This window comes from Drosophila elegans, unplaced genomic scaffold (genome assembly GCF_018152505.1).
Source record: "Drosophila elegans isolate 14027-0461.03 unplaced genomic scaffold, ASM1815250v1 contig_149, whole genome shotgun sequence".
Lineage (NCBI taxonomy): Eukaryota > Metazoa > Arthropoda > Insecta > Diptera > Drosophilidae > Drosophila > Drosophila elegans.
In genome coordinates, this window is record NW_024545513.1 from 10182396 (window position 1) to 10204329 (window position 21934).

The 21934-nt window shown below is 31.7% G+C and overlaps 1 protein-coding gene across 1 annotated transcript; it reads right to left on the minus strand.

The window, feature by feature from the left end:
* Positions 1–19610: 19610 nt before the first annotated feature.
* Positions 19611–21444, minus strand: LOC108136376. The gene is made up of 2 exons (XM_017257489.2): positions 21366–21444; positions 19611–20750 (listed from the first exon to the last, which is right to left on the minus strand). The coding sequence occupies exons 1-2, from the start codon at positions 21405–21407 to the stop codon at positions 20007–20009; spliced, it is 786 nt and encodes a 261-aa protein (XP_017112978.1). The 5' UTR covers positions 21408–21444; the 3' UTR covers positions 19611–20006.
* Positions 21445–21934: the final 490 nt, after the last annotated feature.

A 21934-nucleotide genomic window follows, 5' to 3' on the forward strand; every position in this document is an offset into this window, starting at 1 on the left:
AGCGCGCAACAATCGTCCATCAGTCGATATGAACAAATATAACTACAAATACTCGTCGGGCAAGATATACGGATGTCGACGTCAGCAGCAAGCAACCAACAGCAGCAGCAGCAGCAGCAGCAACAACATCAATAGCGATAGCAGTAGCAACATCAACCTATTGGCAAGAAACCAACCTCAGCACTGCAGCAATAGCCACAACAGCATCGGTCACCTGAGCATCGTGAGCAACATGAGCAACATGAGCAACATGAGCAACATGAGCAACATGAGCAACTTGAGCAACGGTAACAGCAGCAATCATCAGCAGCCTTTGACTTCAACATCCACAGTCATTTAATACGAACGTTAATCAAGGAATATCAATGTGTTAACAAATGGAACACTATCTCCTAAACATCAAGATTATTATTAATAGCAAGCGTAACAATCCGCATAGGCATATATGTAAGACAAAGTATATATATGTGCGGAGGGAAAGCAAAATCTCGAAACACCAAAAATCCTTCTACCACAACAAATGTTGCCGATTGTGAGACAGAGCAACTATATAAAAACCAATAACAAATGATAAACAAAATGCAACAAATACTATTTTTGATCTCTAATTTAAAAACAATTAGCGCTACTACTAAAAACAAACATCAACAAATCTAACAAAGAAAAACAAAAATATTTTACTTAGTATAACGAATAACAAACAAAAACAAAACAAAACAAAACAACAAAACAAAGAAAACAAACGATAAAAACTTGGGATATTTTCAAAATGTTTTTTAAAAACTCTTTTTAAATTGTTTTTGATTATGCTTTTTTCATTGAATTTATGTTCTTGTTAAAAATTGTCATAACACACTCACACACACACACACAAAAGCCACACTCACACAAACACTACTACTTTACATGTTACTTATTATCTATATAGACATACATATTGTTATATCGACCGATTAGCTTTTTTGTGCATACCCTTCCAGAATCTTTTTCTAAAAACAAAAACAAAAAAAAAACAAACGAAACACGCATATATATATCTACACCTATGTAAACTTAGCAAAATGTGCAACTTTTGTGCACAGGTTTTTTGCTAACTAATAAGGAAGGAAAATAGCCAGGAGTAAATAATTTGTTGAGGGCGTCATCAGAAGTCGCGTACAGGCAATAATTATAGAAGAAGATGAAATCTAAGTAGTTTATTTTGATTTCAAACTGAAACCAAATCACTAAGATAAAAATTCAGAAAATAAAAAACTGTTTAGGTTTTTTCCTTACGCTGCTTATATAAGGTGATATCTATTTATATATAAATCTATATGAATATATGAAAAACAAAACAAAAACTATATATCTTAAACATATATGTGAAATCCTATGACTATATGACTTTGCCATATAATATACAAAGCAGGACAAGAGAGTAGGGAGTTAGGCATAGGGATAGCGAGGGACGGATGACGAAAGGAGGCAACACACACTACACCACATGGCAGATATGTGTCCACGAATATCCAAAGACCCAGAGAATACATTCGATATGTATCAACTAATTGCGTTCTTCAGGCAACACATCCAACAAGAACCTACAGACAACAAACTCAACATACAAATTAATCTGTAAGCTAACAAACCAAACAAAATGAATGCAATTCGCATATGGCCAACAACTATAATAGCTAAAACAGCAGAGACAACAACAACACAACAACAACAAGCGTTAAAAAAAACCTACAAAGAAGAGAAAAACGTATCTGTTAAGTTCTTATATACATTGTTAAACAAAAAACAAACGATATTCCTTTTCCTTATATACAATACAAATGCAACACACGTGCATATTATCGACATACACACCACACCACACCACACCACAACAAAACATAAGAGAACACCCACAACACTCACGATTTATATAGACGATATAGACAACCATTTAAGATGATATATGTACGGATACATGCAACATTTCTTTCCCGTTGTAATACAATATAAGGCTGGTTTACTCCCAAGACATTATTATTTATCTATATACAAAATAACATTTTTTAATTGTGTGAATTTTACCATGTGAGAAACGATAGGAAGAACAACATGTGGCGTTTTATTTAGATGAAGTTGAGCGAGAAAGCAAAGCGAAGCAAGCAACTTATTTTTTATAGGCTGTAACCACATTTATTATACATCCACATCCACTTTAACATATACACATACATTTACACCACACACTCACTTACACAACATACAACGAAACGAATCCTTTTTTATTGTAAACAATATCCTGTTCGTTTTGTTCAAAACTATTCGATTCCTTTTCAATGTTTTAAACAGCAAAAAAATAATGTTAATCCCATCTTTTGCATTTGTGTTTCACAATGCGAAAAGAAATGTGAAAAAACTGTTTTAAATCTTGTCATTTTTTATTTTTAATTCTAGTTTTAGCATATACACAACACAAAACCATGAAAAACGCGTTTATGTTTATGTAAAATGTTAAGTTGTTCTAAAAAACCAAAAAAAAAACGATAACGAATAAAATTTGCTTAATAATCATTACTACTGTCATATTTGTAATTCTAATTATTTTTGTTTAGTTTTTACGTTGTTACGTGTGAGGCTACACAATTCTGTATACATAATTATAATTTAGACTAAGTATCTATAAACAACTTCAACAACCAATGTGAAACGCTTTTGATTATGTTATACCACTGAAATTACAAACATTATAACTGTAATCATTACAATTAAAACAATGTACCCCAAAGTTGTTGATGGTAGGTGAGAAGGTCTTAGAATGAAAGGGACGATAATGAGCGAAAGAGAGAGGGTAAAAAATGCAATTTTTTTTGTGAAACAATTTGGCTGTTGAAATATATAATTTTTAATTTAACTATGTTTTTGCATTTCGTTTATTAACTTAGGACCTCAAGCAAATGTTATAATATTGAACGGAATTTATCGCGAAATCTATTGGATTTCAGTTCACTTTTCCTTAGACTTTTCCTCTTCCAATTTCGCATAAATATTTTTATTTTTGTCGTTGCATTAACTACGAAAGTATTAAGAGAAAACATTTTGCTAAAGACAATGATAACACTCAAATGCAAAGTATACCAAAAGATTTGTTTGTAATTCCTTCTAATCATATTTGTATTCTACTTTTTACTTCGCCGTGGAAGTTACTTTATTGTTTTTAATTTTGATTTTATTTTGCTTAATACTTTGTCTTTGCCTTAGTCAACAAGGTTTCTGTAAAAACCAAAAAAAAAAAGCAAGCTCGAAAACTGTTATAGAAAAACGTAAAAAACCAACAAAAAACACCATTTTACATATGTTTCTAGTTTTTATGGAAATCCTTCAAATGAAATTGTAATTCCACACGCTTTTATTTTATAAACTAAACCGCTACATAAAGAGGAAAACATTTATTATCTTAATTTTGTGTTTAATTATTGTTTCTCTCTCTTTGTTAAACCACAAAATGGAAAAAGTCAAATGTTGCTTAAATGAAAATTTTAAATTTTAATTTAAGATCAACAAGAAAATGATATTAAGTGAAACCGTATATGATTTTTATGCAATGCGTTTAAAAAAAAAACACTTCCACACCAAACACACAAAACAAAAAAAAAAAACGAAACAAAAAACAACAAATTTATTTCCTATGGCATACAAATTTTTAAGTGAAAAACCAAATAAATATATTTGTGCTTAAGTTTAAATCAAATTTACAATTTAGTTGAGATTACGCAACTTAACGACGATAACATTTTACTAACTACGTATAAACTATAGGATTTCTAGCGAAAATATATATATATATATATTTACACACCTGTATATATTTGTATTATGTATACAGTTATGTACGATTAGCGAATGGCCCAGAAAGGGGGCGTGGCCAGGAGAGGGGCGGTAATAGCACTAGTCAGCGACAATTACCAAAAAAAAAACGAAAACCGAACAGCAAATTTAACGATTATTAAAAACCGGAGCAACAATAGTGATTGAAAAGAGCGGAACATGGACAAACTTTTGGACAAAATGCCATTTAACGTTAACGTTAACGTTAACGTAAACATTAACGATACGAACACCGACTGACGAAAATTGACCAACGCCGCCCTCCCACCCCCTTCTCCGCCCCCACGCCACCCACTGCGCTTTAATTTTCAAGGCCGAAAGCTGCAAGAAGCAATAAAAACCACAAATCTAAAATGAGAACGAAAATGAAAATAATGTACGAAATCGTGTGAGGAAAGAGATATTTTCTTAGTTGCTTACTGTGTATAATGTGACAAAGTGAAAGCTTTCCACCTCAACTCTTTACATATATATAAATCACATGTACTGTTTTAAAACAAATATATAATTTTCGATTCGTATTTCCTGTACTTTATGGTTTTTACTTTACTTTGATGTACTCTCAGCGAAAGTAAAACAAAAGAAGATTCAAACAAATTGTGTACAACTAATTAGGAAATACTTAACTTTACACAGACAAAAACAACACACATGTTTCTCAATCACTTGATATAGTTACGTTAATTTCTAATCGACACACGCATATTATTATATAACTATATCTAAATATAGTCAACAATTGGCAAGATCAAATCGAGAAATCAAGCGAATGAAGTACGAACCCTTTAATAAAGATGCTGCCAAAGATGTTTTATACAATCGATGTAAAAAATTCGGAGAGAGGAGAAAAGCGATAAGAACCATTTTAGAATTACTGCAAAGTGAAATATTAAATATTGTCCACCTTATTTTTACGATTATTATTTTATTAGTTTGGTCAAATGTATTAATTTTGTTCTTTTTTTGTGGTCAAAATAAATGGAAAGGAAAACAAAAACGAGACATTTTTTGAGACTTTTGCTCAAAAGACAAAAACAGAAATGTAAAGCAGCGCTTTAACTGAAACTAATTACTAACGATAACCGAACCTAAACACAATTAACAATATCGATAACGCAGTATTTGAAGCTGGATTTGTTGAATAATTTGTTCCTTGATGCGACGCTTACAAAAACCAAACAAATTTCGGGCGGATTTAAGACATATAACACTATACATATACGATATACATATTGAACGTGAAGATATATAGATTCGAGTATATGTTTACAGGCAGCCACCAAGGGTTGCACTTCTCCCGCGGGCTCAGGCAATCAGTCAAGGTCGATAATGAAGGTTTAGTTAACTACATAACACATAATACAAAACACATACAACCACACACTACACAATGCCTCCTGCTCCACCACCCACCACCCACCACTCTCCACCCACACCCACAACCACACCCAATTAACACACCCCCTCATGGCTTGCCATAGTAATTTAGTAACTCGTGCGTCTTGTATCATAATTGCATTTAGTTAAATTCCGAGGCAAGAGCAACAAGTAACATAAATCGAACGTAAAGGAAAACCCAAACAAACGCTTTATACATCAAATTATTTTAATATAAATGTATAACAAAACATATATCTATATATACATATACAAGCAGACATATACAAAACAAACAACAAATATATTATGTATTTTATTTAAAGCGAAAACATTTTTTAAGAATGTGTGTCTCTGCCCCAGAGAATTAATTAAAATAAAGGAACTCAACCTATATAGACAGTCCCAATTAAGAGGAGACGTGCGAAAAAAACAAAAACAAAAAACAAAAACCAAAACAAATTTACTAAATTATTTATACATGCGTACATATACTTACATATATGTAAAACAATAATTGATAGAAACCAAAACAACAGAAATACAATCTAGTGTACGTCAATTTTTTGATGATATTTTTCGCCTTATTATAGACAAACAAAAGAAAACGATGGAAAACCAAATTCGAAGTAAAGTTAGTTGAAACCGAGGGGAGTTATCTCGGCTTCCAGTAGGAAATAATAAATGAACACTTTTTAAATAAAAGCAGAACAATTTTTTGGGATTTATTTGCGAGCGCGTAAGGAGATCACATGTCATGTTGATAACAAAAATTGAACACTAAACGACAAGCAATCAATTACCAAAAAAGAATTATATATTATACGAATAAATCATTAATAACATTAAGCGATGAAAACTGAACGAAAACCAACAACCAATATCTAATCAAAAGCAAGTTTACAATACACACACATGACAAACTAACAACCAAACATTATCAAAAAAAAACTCAAACTCAAACTCGAAACTCAAAGCAAGCAAGTCAACTTAACACTTAAAAATCGATCTGGCAATTCGACGAGTTGAACATTTGAAATCTAAAAGAAAAACCATTGAAAGTAAAGTTTAAATAATTTGCGATTTGATTTGCCTGCTATGAAATAATGGAGAAAACAAACAAGTTCCTCAAGTTTATAATTTAATATGTATAAATACACTTTTGTTCTACGCTTTATTTGATTTTAGCATTTTTGTGTAATTATCTTAACTCATGAAACAATTGTTGATATTAATTGAGTTGTGTTCAGATTATGTGAATTATGTGTACGATATATTAATATGTAGGCAAAATAATATGGAAAACCAGGGATTGAAGTAATGTTCTGGAAATTTGTACTCCCATTTACTTTGTAAAACTCCAGAAATAAAAGTGAGCCGAAAAGAATTTAAAACAATATACTGAACATTATACTTTTTTTTTTTTTCTTTGGATTTGTAACACTTTTTGGTACTACTTAAGCTTGGCTAAATGTCTGTTCAGATATTGCATTTAAGTCATCGACCATTTAATGCTTTTTGCTTGATCTTAATGTTTAGAAAATATGTAGAAACAAAATGAGAGGCTAACAATGTAAAAAAAACTCCCTGGACGAGTTGTTGTGTTAAATTTGCGTACATATCACTGGGAATTATTTACACTATGCTACCAAAACAAAAAAAAAAATGAAAAAAAATCATTTTTTGCATAATGTTTACACATTATGCTGATATTTATACACCATATAGGAATTGGTTTTTCGATTTGGTTTTACACCTATGGTTTTCTTTGATCGATTGTTGCTCACCGTTTTTGTCAGTGTGTGTTGTGCGTGCGAATGAGAGTGTAGTGTTTTTGAATATATATCTAAGCGCATATGTCTTATAGAGGAAAACACACAGAAACTAAAACTATAGTGCCATGATTCACGATAGAAAAAAGAAAAAGAATAATTGTTTATTGATGTGCTGTAACATTTAGTGAGTCCTTTTTTGACAACCGACAAAAACCAAATAACAAACAAAATATACATACATATTTACTAGTTTATAGAAAACCAAAATCAAGTTAGAAACAACTAAATGCAATACAAAAACGAAGGAGTTAAACCGAAATAGAAATAAAAGCTTTTCGTGTTTGGGCCAGAAGGAAGCTATGAAAGGATCGAATGATCGAAGGATATGAGAAGCTATGCGGCAGGATACCATATGAAAACAGAAGCAATTAGAAAGCTTTTATTTTTCTAGAATTTTAAAACCAAAAACCGAACAACAAGGAAACCAGAAACTAAGCTAATGAACAAGAAAACCAACTTCCTAATTTCTCTCAGCGCAATACAAAAGCAACAACTTAACAAATTAACAAATTCACTAACTAGTAGCATACAAGATGGCAAGTGGATACCAAAGACAATTGGGTATCAAAGTACTAGATTTAGAACTATAGAGCAATAATAATGTAGCCAGTAATGTCTAATACAAACAATTTCAAACAAAATTGTCTCTGGGGTTGTTCAAAAAGATAGGAAGCGTTCAGCATGCGAAAAACCAACATTTTAATGTGTAGCAAATATTATGCAAAACAAAATTTACACAACTAACAAGAACGACACAATTAAACATAACTCAATAATAATAACAAAATATATATATATGTATATTCGAATTAAGATATGACCAAAAACCAATAGAAACCGAAAACTTTTGCGCGCCTTGGCAAATTTTTAAGTAATATATATAGTATATATGGAAAAAAAAAGAAGCAACTAAATGTAGATACCAATTTAGAGGGCAGGAAAATCCAGATCGGAGCGAGCTAAACTGCAAGAAATTTTGCCACATCACTAAAATAAACAAAATACACCCACAAAGTAAATTAGACAACGATGTAAAGAAAATGGTGTGTGGACAGCATAGCCAAGGCCTTTCGGGATCCCCCACAATATGCATAGATTATCCAATCCCTATAGAGATCAAATAATCGACATTTCAAGCAAAAGTAATGTAATGCAAACCCAATAACATAACGAACAAATTCCCTGTGTTGTCAAATGGCTTTAAACAAAATGAAAACCAAATGAATAATGAAAACAAAAAAAAAAACCCAGATACGATTTGTAATCATAAGCAGATATTTTGTAAGGTAAGCTAAATTTGCAGAACATTTTTGGGGTCGAGTGCAGGAACACAACAATATTTTTGGGCACCAAATATACACTCAATTTATTGTATTGCATTACCATTACGACTACAATTACGATATTTATACATATACTACCTATATAGGACTAAAGAATGATTAAAATCAATTGAAAATGAATATAGAAATGAAAAAGACGGTTTTCCAGCAGATCGAAGACGATGACGAAAACAATTACAAAACCAAAACAAACAAACATATTACCATTAGAATGTTTTATGAATTATATACACCTTATATACATGATATATACATGACATATACATGTGTAAACTAGCCTAAAAGATAAGATGTTGAATGAATTTTATGTGAGTTATTTTTGATGTTGTATAGTTAAAAACGAAAAAAAAAAGAAAAAACCATTAACAAACCAAAACAATCTCCCTTTAAGCAACCAAAGCAAAAAAAAAAAAAACAATTGTTGGGCATTTTAATTAAACTAATAAAATACAGAGTGCAATACAATAAAAGAAAAATAAAAAAACAATATAAGAAAAAGATAAAACTTAAGGCACAGCAAACATTTTTCGAGACGATCGAACCGATATATGTTTACCCAAACTATTCAACAAGAATTTTTCGAATTATCTTTGAGAATGAAAAAAACAAAACTAAAAAAAGCTGCCTCAAATATGAAAAAATTGAATTAACTTAAAATTTACTAAGCAAATATATATACACATATATATTTCATACAGGCAGTGGGCGCCAAAAGTAGCCACTGTGGGTATTTAAACTCGAACAAATGGAATTTTACCAAGCAAAAAACGAAGAAATCTAAACTAAAACAACACCAAAAAGAAATGATTTAAACAAATTTACATCAAACTTATTTGTATCTTTTGTTTTTTTTTTTTTTTTGTAGGGCAGCATTTAGTTCATAGCACAAGGGTTAAGGTCAAACACCAATAATTAAAGAAATAACATGTAAAATTAAACAAAAGCATATGTAAATGTAAATGTTCCTCTAGAACCAAGCTAACTGTTCTTCTATTCACATCTAACCCTTGTGACCCTCTAACTTGACTCTGATTTGTGGTAGGTAAACTTTACACATACAACAAACATATATGATATGTCGAACGGGAAGGCGCAGATTTAAACTATTTACATACTTATAACTATGTGAACTACAGAAACCAACTTATACCATTTTTGCTGACTGTACTCCTTAGGCTTTTTACACCTTTTACCATTTTACTCGCAAACGGCAGACTATTTAACAAACGATAAGTATACTCTTGCATGCCAGACACTCAACTCAACACAACTCAACTCAAAACTTAAAGCTCTAGGCCTTAATGCAGGCAGAGATATATTGGGATATGGTAGATACGACAGATTCTCTGGCGGCACCCTATATATGCCTCAAGAATAAGTTTTCATTGTTGCTGTCCCCGAGATCAGGGCAATAGACCTCTCCCTCCAATCCCCTTCACCCCTTCAGAACTTTAAAATCCCCTCCCGCCTGTGATAGTGTTAAATCAATGATATAAATAATTTAATTCATTTTAGAAACCCCATTTTATAATTAGTTTTTGCGAGCGTGTGTGTGTTTGGTTTTGATATGCTTTACATAATGTATTAAATAATTTTTATAATATACAACAAATTAGCTTTTACAAATTTTGAGAATTTAATGAAGATAGATAAACAATAATTGACAATATTCATTTGTTGAGCCGAGAACCTTAAGTCCCCCCAAACATATCCTTCTGTTGCGTTCTATAAATTTTTCAAGAGCTTTCATTTTACAAAAGTTTAAAACAAAGGAAGAAAAAAAATACTTTTTCGTCCTCAAAATTTACGCGGGAAAATCCCAAAGAACAACAAACATATCCTTTAGTTGCGTTTGCTTAAAAATTGTGTTTTTTGTGGCTTTTTTACGATAGTTAAAAACTAAATACAAAAGTGTCTATGGTACGTAAAAAATTGTTAGGGAAGCCGACATCCATAAACAAAATCCTTTGACATATCCTCTTTTTCCGTTTCATTGATTGGAAAAATATTCTTAAAAGTGATTGTTTGATCGGTTTGCTTAAGACCCCATTACACTTTTTTTTTTGGTGATCCCGAAATCCCTACAGCTAAGGAATAACGAACACACACACATGCATACACTGAGCGAACTTTTGAACCAATTAAACAATAAAGCGTTATAAGAACAAATATAGCATTCTAAATGGTAACTGTACCTTTGACGAAACTCATACGATAGATAACTCTGAAGTATTGATTTGGACTCTGATTTCGATTTGAATTTCGATTCACTCTTCCAGCGATCTTCATCGAATATCGATTTTTGAGCTGACAATATTTTATTGAATATTGTGCCATGAAGCGTGTGAACTATATTCAATTGAATTTTTAGCATTGAGCAATCCCCCTAGAGAAATCCTGATTTTGAAATTTTTTTTGCAAAAATGGTTTCATTTAACAATTATATCTACACACCATTTTACGGCAAAAAATCTCTACAGATATTTTTGTATATTTAACAAGCACGTGAAAAATATATAAGTCCCCCTAAAAAACTTTGGTCCGAATTTTTTCAGGCAGCGAAACCAAACCATGACAAATGAATTGTATTATCAAGGAACTATATATATATATAAATATATATATATATATATATATACATATATATAGATATATAAATAGTGCGTGTAATAACTAGAATCACATAATTCCATCCACTTTTGATATTTTAAGAAATGATAAAAAAAAAACAAAACCAAATATTTATTAACTTGATGAAGCATCTTAAGTGTTTGAATGTTGTCTTATAAATATAATAAAAACAAATTATATGAAAATATATTATATATATGGATATATAAATTAAGGGCGTGTCATTCCTACAACAAGAACACAATAAATACGAGCGAAAGGAGCGAAGGAGCAAGAAATTGGGTAGAATAAACAATTATTTCGTTGTGCTTTTTACACGAAAATGTTAGAGTCTTTTTCCCAAGGGTTCAATCGAGTTTTCTAAGGTCTGGTACAAAAGTTTCTAAACATAGGGCTCAACCTCCTAGGCACCCGCACCCTCCAACACTCGCCCAAGAATTATCGATTTGTCGAACACTCCCCCGATTCGGGGCTACTCTCTGCCTCCCCCGAAGGACGAAGGGCGAAGGTCAAAGGACTCCTTCGGCCAGCTTCACACACTCACTCACTTGGATATTTATATATACGTATACCTATATAATATAGTGGCACCAAAAAAAATATGTAATGTCTTATTGTAGAAAACGGTTATTGATATTTACACATCAAGATAAAAATGGAGAAAAAAAAAAAAACAACAAAACAAGAAAACAAGAAAGCGAAAACAAAAATATATATATTATACTTACCGATATAAGAATGCTTTAAATTATACTCAGAAAAAATATATACAATATACAATTATATATTTACGAGATACGAGAAACCGAAATCAGTTAGGAACCTTTTTCTAGAATGTTATGTCTTCCCTTTGAATCAATTAAGCAAACAACAAAATGATAGAAACAATTGATCGAAACCGCTTGACCAAACTATAATAAAACCAAAAGCAATTGAGAGGTAAATCAAAGCTTCAAAGAAAACCGAAAACTTAAGAGTTAACTTTAGCACTGCAGCAGCCAAAAACAAAAAACCAAAACCAAACAAAAAAACTCATAAGATCATAAAAACATTGATGACAAACTACAATAAGAAGAGAACGTTATTGAAAGATCTCCTTTTGACAACTCCAACCTAAAAAACTCACGCAGAACAACCTGTTTCAGCCAGCCACAAATTTACCTACTAAACTTTGAAACTAAACTAAAACTACAACTAACGGTACTTATATACCCTAAACTTAAACTATAGTTTGCAGCAACTCAACTCGAACTATAACTCAACTCGAAACATTACCTATAAGCATCATCTGTTTTTGGTTTTTCATTTTCATTTACATTTACATTAACTTATCACATTTACATATTACATTTACATTTACATTAAAATTCACTTTTAACGCGAACGAAATTGGGTAGAGATAGAGCATTGCATTGCATTACCTACCTGTAATTATTATATTATCCAACTAATGACGTAACAAATTTGACAAATTATATATACACACATATGCCTATATGTATACATACCTTTAAAGAGTATAACAACAAGAACAACAAATGAAAATGAGGAAAATCGCAGACTACTCAGTGCAACAGATAAGACTAGAAATTGATTACCTGAACCTTGAGAACAAAAGCTTGAGTTTTCTTTTACTTTACACAAAACAAAGAAAGGAAATCGAAAGGAACGAAACAATTACACAAGCAATAACAATTGACAGAATCGAGTTATAACTTTAGCCAGAACAACAAACGGAATCAGTAACAAATTAAAAAAAATCAGTCAACAGATTTAGTATGTATTATTCACGAAAACATCTAGAATCCTTGCCAAAAATCCGAATAGTATAAAGACCACTCTTCCAATTTCCTCCTTTTTTCAGGGATTACAGAAAGAGAAGATTTAGTGAGGAATTATGTAGGTTTCCGAACAATTTTTAAATCGTTTCAGTTTGCTTTTTACACACTCGTTTTAGAATATAAATTTAAAAAAAACTTACTATCCCTAAAAATAACTATGAACTTAATTAGAAAAGGGTTTCTTAATATTTCAAATGGTTTTTAAATTTAAGTATTTATTGATTTATAGTTTTGTGTTTTTAAATTGAAAACTTAGAACCCTTTTGTTTTTTTTTTTTAAATACAAAATTCATCATTTTTGGTTATAGTTAGAAGATGTTTATGATTTAATGGGCGATTTTATAGAATCCAGGGCGACTTTTATTTCGAGTGTAGCACACAGGTAGACGACGTTTTCAACCGGCTTTTTATGGACACCAGCCCTCTTGCTTTCCCTCCAACTTCTTTACATGGTTGTGAACGAAAAAAGGGATTACAAATTAGATCAATTCCTCAATTTTAATTTTGATCTCAGCCAACTCGGTCGCAATTAACTGTAGACACTCTAAATACAATTGTTAGGAATTCGATTCGTGTGCCCTCCTTTAATGTCTTGTACTTGTAACCAATGATCATAATTATACACATATATCGACTATATTTACAAGCAACAATAACCGAAACCAATTGTATTGTAGTGCTAAAAACGGATATGTGCAGAATGCGAAACAATTTTCCAGGACATGGATATGTCTTAGATACTTTGCTCATTGGGTTCAAATTGCGTAAGTTTAGTGGAAACAAAATATTTAACATAAATATAGCTAATTGTGTGTATTTACATATTAAAGTTTACAACAGCAAGCGACAGAGCGTGGGAGTTATGTCCTGTAGAATTTTTGAAAGCGTTTTCGTATTCAAACCAACACAAATTATGGCCTAAATATGAAACTAGAACAAAATATATACCTATATGTATACATATGAATTGTATTTCAAATTATGTCTAAAGCAAGCAAGAACAACAACAACAACAATTACAAGTGTCTGTATTTTTTTTAACCAAAAGATAAAACCCATTGCAATCAGGTACTGAAATCAAAATTTTTGTAAATTATATAAAAAGCAAGGAAAGGTTTTCGTCGAAACGGTAAAAACTAAAAAACTAGAAGAGCAGAACATATTGTGTACGGTTTTTAGGAACTAGATATAAATCTAAACATAATTATTAATATAAATATAAATGGGGAGTGAATATGGCGGATGTGCGTATTCGATCCTTATTCGTTTATTCGAACATTTCTGTAGCATACTTAGCGGGGCAGGCCAAATATTTAGGTTTGTTCGCGGAGAAGTCCAAAGTTCTTGGGCCAGAAATCACGACACAAGGAAAAACACTCATATTTAAATACGTACAGCTATATACTAATCTAGTTGTAACTTTATGTCACTAAGTAGATGCGAAGTCGGAGAGAAAATCGAAGGCGAAGATGAAAAATTGTCCAGACGTTCAACGAAACCAAATGCAATATTTAATTATACAACAAACTAACATAACATACAAGCGAGTAATATATGAATATATATATATATATATATATATATATATATATATATATATATATACTTTACAATTGATTTATATAACGAATAAGTAAATGCCACATCATTTTCGTGTAAAGCCTATTGAATTGTTTGTTAAACATTTTTTGAAACGTTTTCTTTACGAAATAAAAAAAAATGGGCCAAAAACCCCAGCTCACACAAAGTTACGCCAAAACAAAAGAAAACCAGAACAAAACAATTTATATACATTTATCGACGGAAAAAAATATATACAACAATGATAAATTTTAGTGATAAATATAAGCAAAGACCAAAATGAAATATTAATTTTTGAAAATAATAACGCAAACATGGAGGAAATGAAATCAACACTAAATAAACCCAAAATAGCTAACAAATATAGCCTTACAGACACTCAAAACTTTTATATTTTGCGTTGTACTTTCCCCTTCGTTGTTTTCAATGTTCAAACACGAAACCGACGAGTAACGAAAATATTTTTACAAAACAAAACGAAACGAAACAAATGAAAAGAAAAGAAAACAAAATGCAAGAAAACCGAATAAATGAAAAACTAAAATGCATAACGCTTCCGACAATAAGCTTTGGCCACACTATTGTAATAATAATAATGGAAGAATGGTAGATTTTGAAATACGGATGGATAATGGAAATCGAAGTTGAAAAGAGTTTTGCACTAACGAACGCAAAAACGGAATTACAACGCCCAATGATAAAATATTTGCCCAATTTAGTCTACAGTTATATAGATAAACACCTATGTACTTATGTAGAGCCTTGTTCTACTGTATATTTTTAAACGGAGTTGTATTGCAGAATCAGCAAAGCAAATGTATTTTCATGACACGCATTTGAAGCGAACATATCAAAACCGAATACCGAATACCGAAAACCGAAACCCGAATGCGAATACAAAAATACGAAATTATCTAGAAATTACCGATTGGATGTTATCAGTAACCGTAAAAGCTGATCGTTTAGCCCTTAAATGAAGGAAATACGAAAATAACTACATATTTGGAAGCTGGCAGATAATTAGGTATAGGGAGGTGTCTTGAAAAATATTCGCAAAAAAAAAAAAAACAACAAAAAAAAACGAGTTCTTAAGCTGTTTCAACATTTATTATTGAAAAATATTTACAAGCGCATTTAGGACGCGAAATGTGAAGAAAATATTATCCAATTGAAACCATAACAAGTGAATAATACAATTAAAGATCTACCAACTATACCGAATTAAATGGGAGATGGATAAAAAAAAAAACAAAAAAAGAAAACACACAAAACTGAATCTAAATTAAGCATGAATATTTTTTGCTGTGTCTTAGTCCATGTGTCGTAACGAATTTATTGAACTAAAATATTATACATTATTAAAATTAAAACTAAAACTAAACAAATATCTTAACATTTTATGTTTTAAACGAATAAAATGCAGGCAAACAAACAAAATTTCTACAAAATTAAGCACAAATTTTTTCAGAAAAAAAAACCAACAAAAAAATGAGAAATACTAAGAAAATTGCCTTTTACTTATATTTTATTTTCTACTATAAAGAATTGAAATATTAATAATATACAACACGCTGAATTCATTAAAGCATAAAAGCGCGCCTAAAAACATCTGTGACTAATAAAAACATATATAATTAAAGGAACCAGAGAAAAAAAAACAGAAAACTGCAAATGAAAATGAAAATGAAAATGAAAAACTCCAATAAAATATTGAAAGGCGAAAGTAAAACATGTGAGGTACAAGAAAATGTTGAGCAACATATGGCAAATACATATACTAGCTACAGTTTAACTAATTATTGATAAAGGTACATACATTCTACATATGTACAGCTGACACTAACACCTACACCTACACCCACACACACCAACACATACATATACATATACAGATACAGATACAGATATACCAACACATGCAAACCTAGTTGTATTTGTATGTGCATCATACTTGAGTAGAAAACAATTTATACATTAGTAATTATGTAACAAGCTACTTTTACTTACATGCAGTATGTAACGTATGAAGTATAGTACGATATATACACAAATATATAGACGATATTTGTATTTGACGACCGTAAGCCCGAACACAGCAATTTACTTATATAACAAACCAAACCAAGTTTCTTTCAAACCAAACCAAAAAATACATTGCAAATTTTTGGTACGAAGAGAAGAAAAATTATAAAATAGATGCAAGTTGAGGAGAAATGGCGAAGCAGTGGAAGAAAAACCCATGAAAAACAATATATATACACTTATTTAAAATATTTAACAAAAAAAAAAGCAAACGATTTATATATATACATATATACATACCACTAAATAGTTTAAATGTTTATTTATTGTATTTGAACAAGATGAACGATAATGAAACCAAATTTAAATAAAAGTAATAACTCAAAAACCAAACAAAATCATTGTTTTATTGGTAGTTGGAAATATTTAATTTCATTATATTAAAACAAGTTCCCATAATTTTTTTTATTATTATTTGCTAAGAGTCTTTTTGTTGTAACTTTGCCAAAAAAAGACCCGTAGTCATAAGAGTTGCTGATTACTGATTGAAAATTCACATCGATCGGGGATAGATAGTATAGGTTGCCAGCTGTTCAAAACAGCAACTCTTATGACTATGGGCCTTTTTTTTGGCAAAGTTACAACAAAAAGACGCTTCAACGGTGTATGACATTCCAACATTTGGCCATTATTTTCCAGGGTTTTGACACAAAAACCAAGTTTTTAATGTGTATTTTGGGATTTTTGGCGATTTTTCAAACAAAATTATTTCTGAAGAGTATTTTTGTTGTAATTTTGCCAAAATAAGACCCAAAGTCAAAAGATTTGCTATTTTGAACAGCTGGTAACCTATGCCATCCATCCCTGATCAATTGAAAACAATTAATTTAGTTTTGACGAAAAAACCGAATTTTGAAAAGCGCGTTTTTAAAAATTTAAGATATGTCCAATTTTCTGACTTTTTTGTAAGGGGGTACATCATCATTTTTTGCAGAAATTTGAAAATCTGAAAAAATTTAAACTGTGAATGCCATTTGATTGGAAATTTTATTACGAATTCAACGGTGTATGGCATTCCAGCATTTGACCATTATTTCCCAGGGTTTTGACACAAAAACCAAGTTTTTAATGTTTTTTTGGGATTTCGGAAGATTTTTCAAACAAAATTATTTCTTAAGAGTCTTTTTGTTGTAACTTTGCTAAAATAAGAGCCAAAGTCAAAAGAGTTGCTATTTTGAACAGCTGGCAACCCATACAATCCATCCCTGATCGATTGAAAACAATTAATTTAGTTTTGACGAAAAAACCGAATTTTGAAAAGCGCGTTTTTAAAAAATTAAGATATGTCCAATTTTCTGACTTTTTTGTAAGGGGGTACATCATCATTTTTTGCAGAAATTTGAAAATCTGAAAAAATTTTATCTGTGAATGCCATTCGATTGGAAATTTTATTACGAATTCGACGGTGTATGACATTCCAACTTTAGACCATTATTTCCCAGGGTTTTGACAGAAAAACCAAGTTTTTAATGTGTATTTTGGGTTTTTGGAGACATTTCAAAAAAAATTATTTCTGAACAGTCTTTTTGTTGTAACTTTGTCAAAATAAGACTCATAGCCAAAAGAGTTTCTGTTTTGAACAGCTGGCCACATATATTATCCATCCCCGATCGATTAAAATAAATAAATATTTGTTTGGAACAGAAACCGAATTTTGAAAAACGATTTTTGAAGAATTTATTTTTTGTCCAATTTTCTGACTTTTTTGTAAGGGGGTACATCATCATTTTTTGCGGAAATTGGTTGATTTTCAACATTTTGAACTGTGAATGCCATTCGATTGGAAATTTTATGACGAATTCAACGGTGTATGACATTCCAACTTTAGACCATTATTTCCCAGGGTTTTGACACAAAAACCAAGTTTTAAATGTGTATTTTGGGTTTTTGGAGACATTTCAAACAGAATTATTTCCTGAGAGTCTTTTTGTTGTAACTTTGCCAAAATAAGACTCATAGCCAAAAGAGTTTCTGTTTTGAACAGCTGGCCACATATATTATCCATCCCCGATCGATTAAAATAAATAAATATTTGTTTGGAACAGAAACCGAATTTTGAAAAACGATTTTTGAAGAATTTATTTTTTGTCCAATTTTCTGACTTTTTTGTAAGGGGGTACATCATCATTTTTTGCGGAAATTGGTTGATTTTCAACATTTTGAACTGTGAATGCCATTCGATTGGAAATTTTATGACGAATTCAACGGTGTATGACATTCCAACTTTAGACCATTATTTCCCAGGGTTTTGACACAAAAACCAAGTTTTAAATGTGTATTTTGGGGTTTTTGGCGATTTTTCAAACAAAATTATTTCTGAAGAGTCTATTGGCTGTAACTTTGCCAAAATAAGACCCATAGTCAAAAGAGTTGCTATTTTGAACAGCTGGCAACCTATACCATCCATCCCTGTTCGGTTGAAAACAATTTATTTTGTCTTGACGCAAAAACCGAATTTTGAAAAACGTTTTTTGACAAATTTATTTTTGTCTAAATTTTTGACTTTTTTTTCATCATTTTTTGCCGAAATTCGAAAATCTGAAAAAATTTTAACTGTGAATGCCATTTGATTGGAAATTTTATTACGAATTCAACGGTGTATGACATTCCAACATTAGACCGTTATTTCCCAGGGTTTTGACACAAAAACCAAGTTTTTAATGTGTTTTTTGGGATTTTTGGCGATTTTTCAAACAAAATTTGTTCTGAAGAGTCTTTTTGCTGTAACTTTACCAAAATAAGACCCAAAGTCAAAAGAGTTGCTATTTTGAACAGCTGGCAACCCATACCATCCATACCTGATCGATTGAAAATAATTTATTTTGTCTTGACGCAAAAACCGAATTTTGAAAAACGTTTTTTGACAAATTTATTTTTGTCCAAATTTTGGACTTTTTTGTAAGGGGGTACATCATCATTTTTTGCCGAAATTCGAAAATCTGAAAAAATTTTAACTGTGAATGCCATTTGATTGGAAATTTTATTACGAATTCAACGGTGTATGACATTTCAACTTTTGACCATTATTTCCCAGGATTTTAAAATACAAATCAATTTATGAAAGTTTTTTGTTCGGTTTCCTGAGATTTAAATCAAAAACAGATATCTTCAGAGTTTATTCTTTTGTGACTTGGTCAAAACAAGACCCACAACAATATATAAGACTGTATTTGCAGCTGGCGACCAATTTCATTACTATGGATAGCATATATTAGTTAGGATATATCGGTCGAGTTTAAAAAATAAATTGTATGACCAATTTTTAAATTCTTAATAAGGGATTTTTACATCGTGATTTTTAAATGAAATTAAATTAGATAACATATGTTTATCTGCCATTAAATTGGAAATGTAATGGCGAATTCATGGATAATTCAACAATTATTATTGAAAGTACCCCCAGTTGTTATTTTAGTTCAGGCTGCGTTGTTAGATTTATTCACAAATTGTTTTCACTTGAACATGGTATCGACACAGGTGTCGATGGTGGCGCTGATCTCGTCGAATCCCCACACGGCGTTGGCGGTGGCCGTGGTGGTGCAGGAGGTGGCATCGGTGGCCACGGCAGGAACGCTTTTACGCAGTCCGATCAAGTGGCGCAACGACGCCTGGCCATTGCCGATATATAGCATACACTTGGCGAACAACCTTGTTTTGCAGGTCTTTCGCAGAAATCCACCCTCTGGATGGGACTTGCATTTCCTCTGCAACTTGATGATCTGGTAGCCATCGAGGGTCAGCTGCAGAACCGACTTCTTGGTGTCCAGGCATAGATTGATGGAGGTGAGGGCGGCATCGCGTCCGCAGCCCAGGAAATCCAGTGTGGACGAGGCCACCACTTCGGCCACATTGGTCGTCACATTGACTGCGCAATTGCCGGCGTCCAGGGCCTTCCGCTCGATGTCCTGGGCCAGCTGCTCCAACTGTCTCATCGGGTACAGGAAGATCTTGAGCAGCTGCCGCTCCGTCAGCCGGACAATGTCCCAGGCCAGGACCTTCGACTCGGCGATGAGGAAATGCACCATTCGGTCCACAAAGGCGAACTCATCAATCTCCACAGTGCCGTCCTCAGTCAGTTCCTGGTCCACATTGAATCCCAGGTCCAGATCGAAGTTCAGGTCGAAGTCCAGACCAAATTCTTTGGTCAATTCCTGCAGAGATGCATCTTGACCCTCCTGCAGGGGCACAGCTGAAACCTGTTTTCAGGAGGGAACAAATAAACACAATTAAAATCTACGCATGTGTAATATTGAACATTAGTAATATAGTATAATATATAATATATAATGATCTACTTATAACTTTTTCTTTTCTAACTTGAGTTAAAATAAATGAAGGTGCTTAAAAATTCAGAAAATGCTTATTACCATATCTTATAAATTTGGATTCATAATTGTCCTAATTTAGTAAAAGTTTAACCAATAGTAGTATATCTTAAATCACATTAATCATACGCACTGTTGGCCAACAATTTGTATTTAAATAATGCCAATATATTGTTTTTCGCACTAAATCAAAATTCGATAGTTATAGATAGCATTATAAATAAAATATATTGTTAGCTTAGAACAAAAAATCTATAACAAGGAATGATAATAAAACTAAAATGAGGTTTCAACGGATATCACGCATACGCCCGGTTACTCTTTTTTTTAATTTTTTTTTTTTTTGTTATGATAGTCATCTTTTAATGGTAAAGAAAAGTAATTAAATCATAATTAATTATCTTAATTGGTTTTTTGTATTTATTTTTTTGTTTATTCTTATCACTCCAAATGTTAATAATAGATTCCAGCTTATATTTTACTCACAGCTGCCAGGGCAAAGGCCAACACTAGAATAATACTCCTCATGGTTGATTGGGTTTTGCTGGAATCTCGCTGAGGATCAACCTTTTATATGAATTGGAAGCCCCACATGCCGCAACCCCAAAGCCAAAAAAAAACCCAAATAGCCATATCGGTAACCCCAGTTAATTAAAGTATTCAAGAGTCGTTTTATCGGCCAATTGGTTTATTTCCCATTATTTGGCTTATGTGTCTTTGTCTTACTTTAATCGCAATAATTTCCGTCTGCCTTCTTTTCTCCAATCGGCCAGAGAGAAAGGCAGAAATGAGAAGCAAACGAGAGGGAGTCTTTGATAAGGTCGCAAATTATATTTTCCTGTGCGTGGAGGTGGAGCGATAGGAAACATCTACTTGTATTACTGGATGCGCCACTTCAAAATCGCCCTAATCGGCGGATCTAAATAATGCCTTAATTATAGAAGATAATGTCATATAATTTATGGCTTCGCGTATGCCCCCGATTAAAATCCATTGCGGAGTCAGGGAAAACAGTGGCAATTCAATCTATGGGATCACTTGAGACATTAGACTCA

Coding starts and splice junctions, on each gene's coding strand:
- LOC108136376 (XM_017257489.2), bottom strand. CDS start 21,407: ATGAGGAGTATTATTCTAGTGTTGGCCTTTGCCCTGGCAGCT. Junction 20,751..21,365: donor TGGCCTTTGCCCTGGCAGCT/GTGAGTAAAATA, acceptor TCCTGAAAACAG/GTTTCAGCTGTGCCCCTGCA.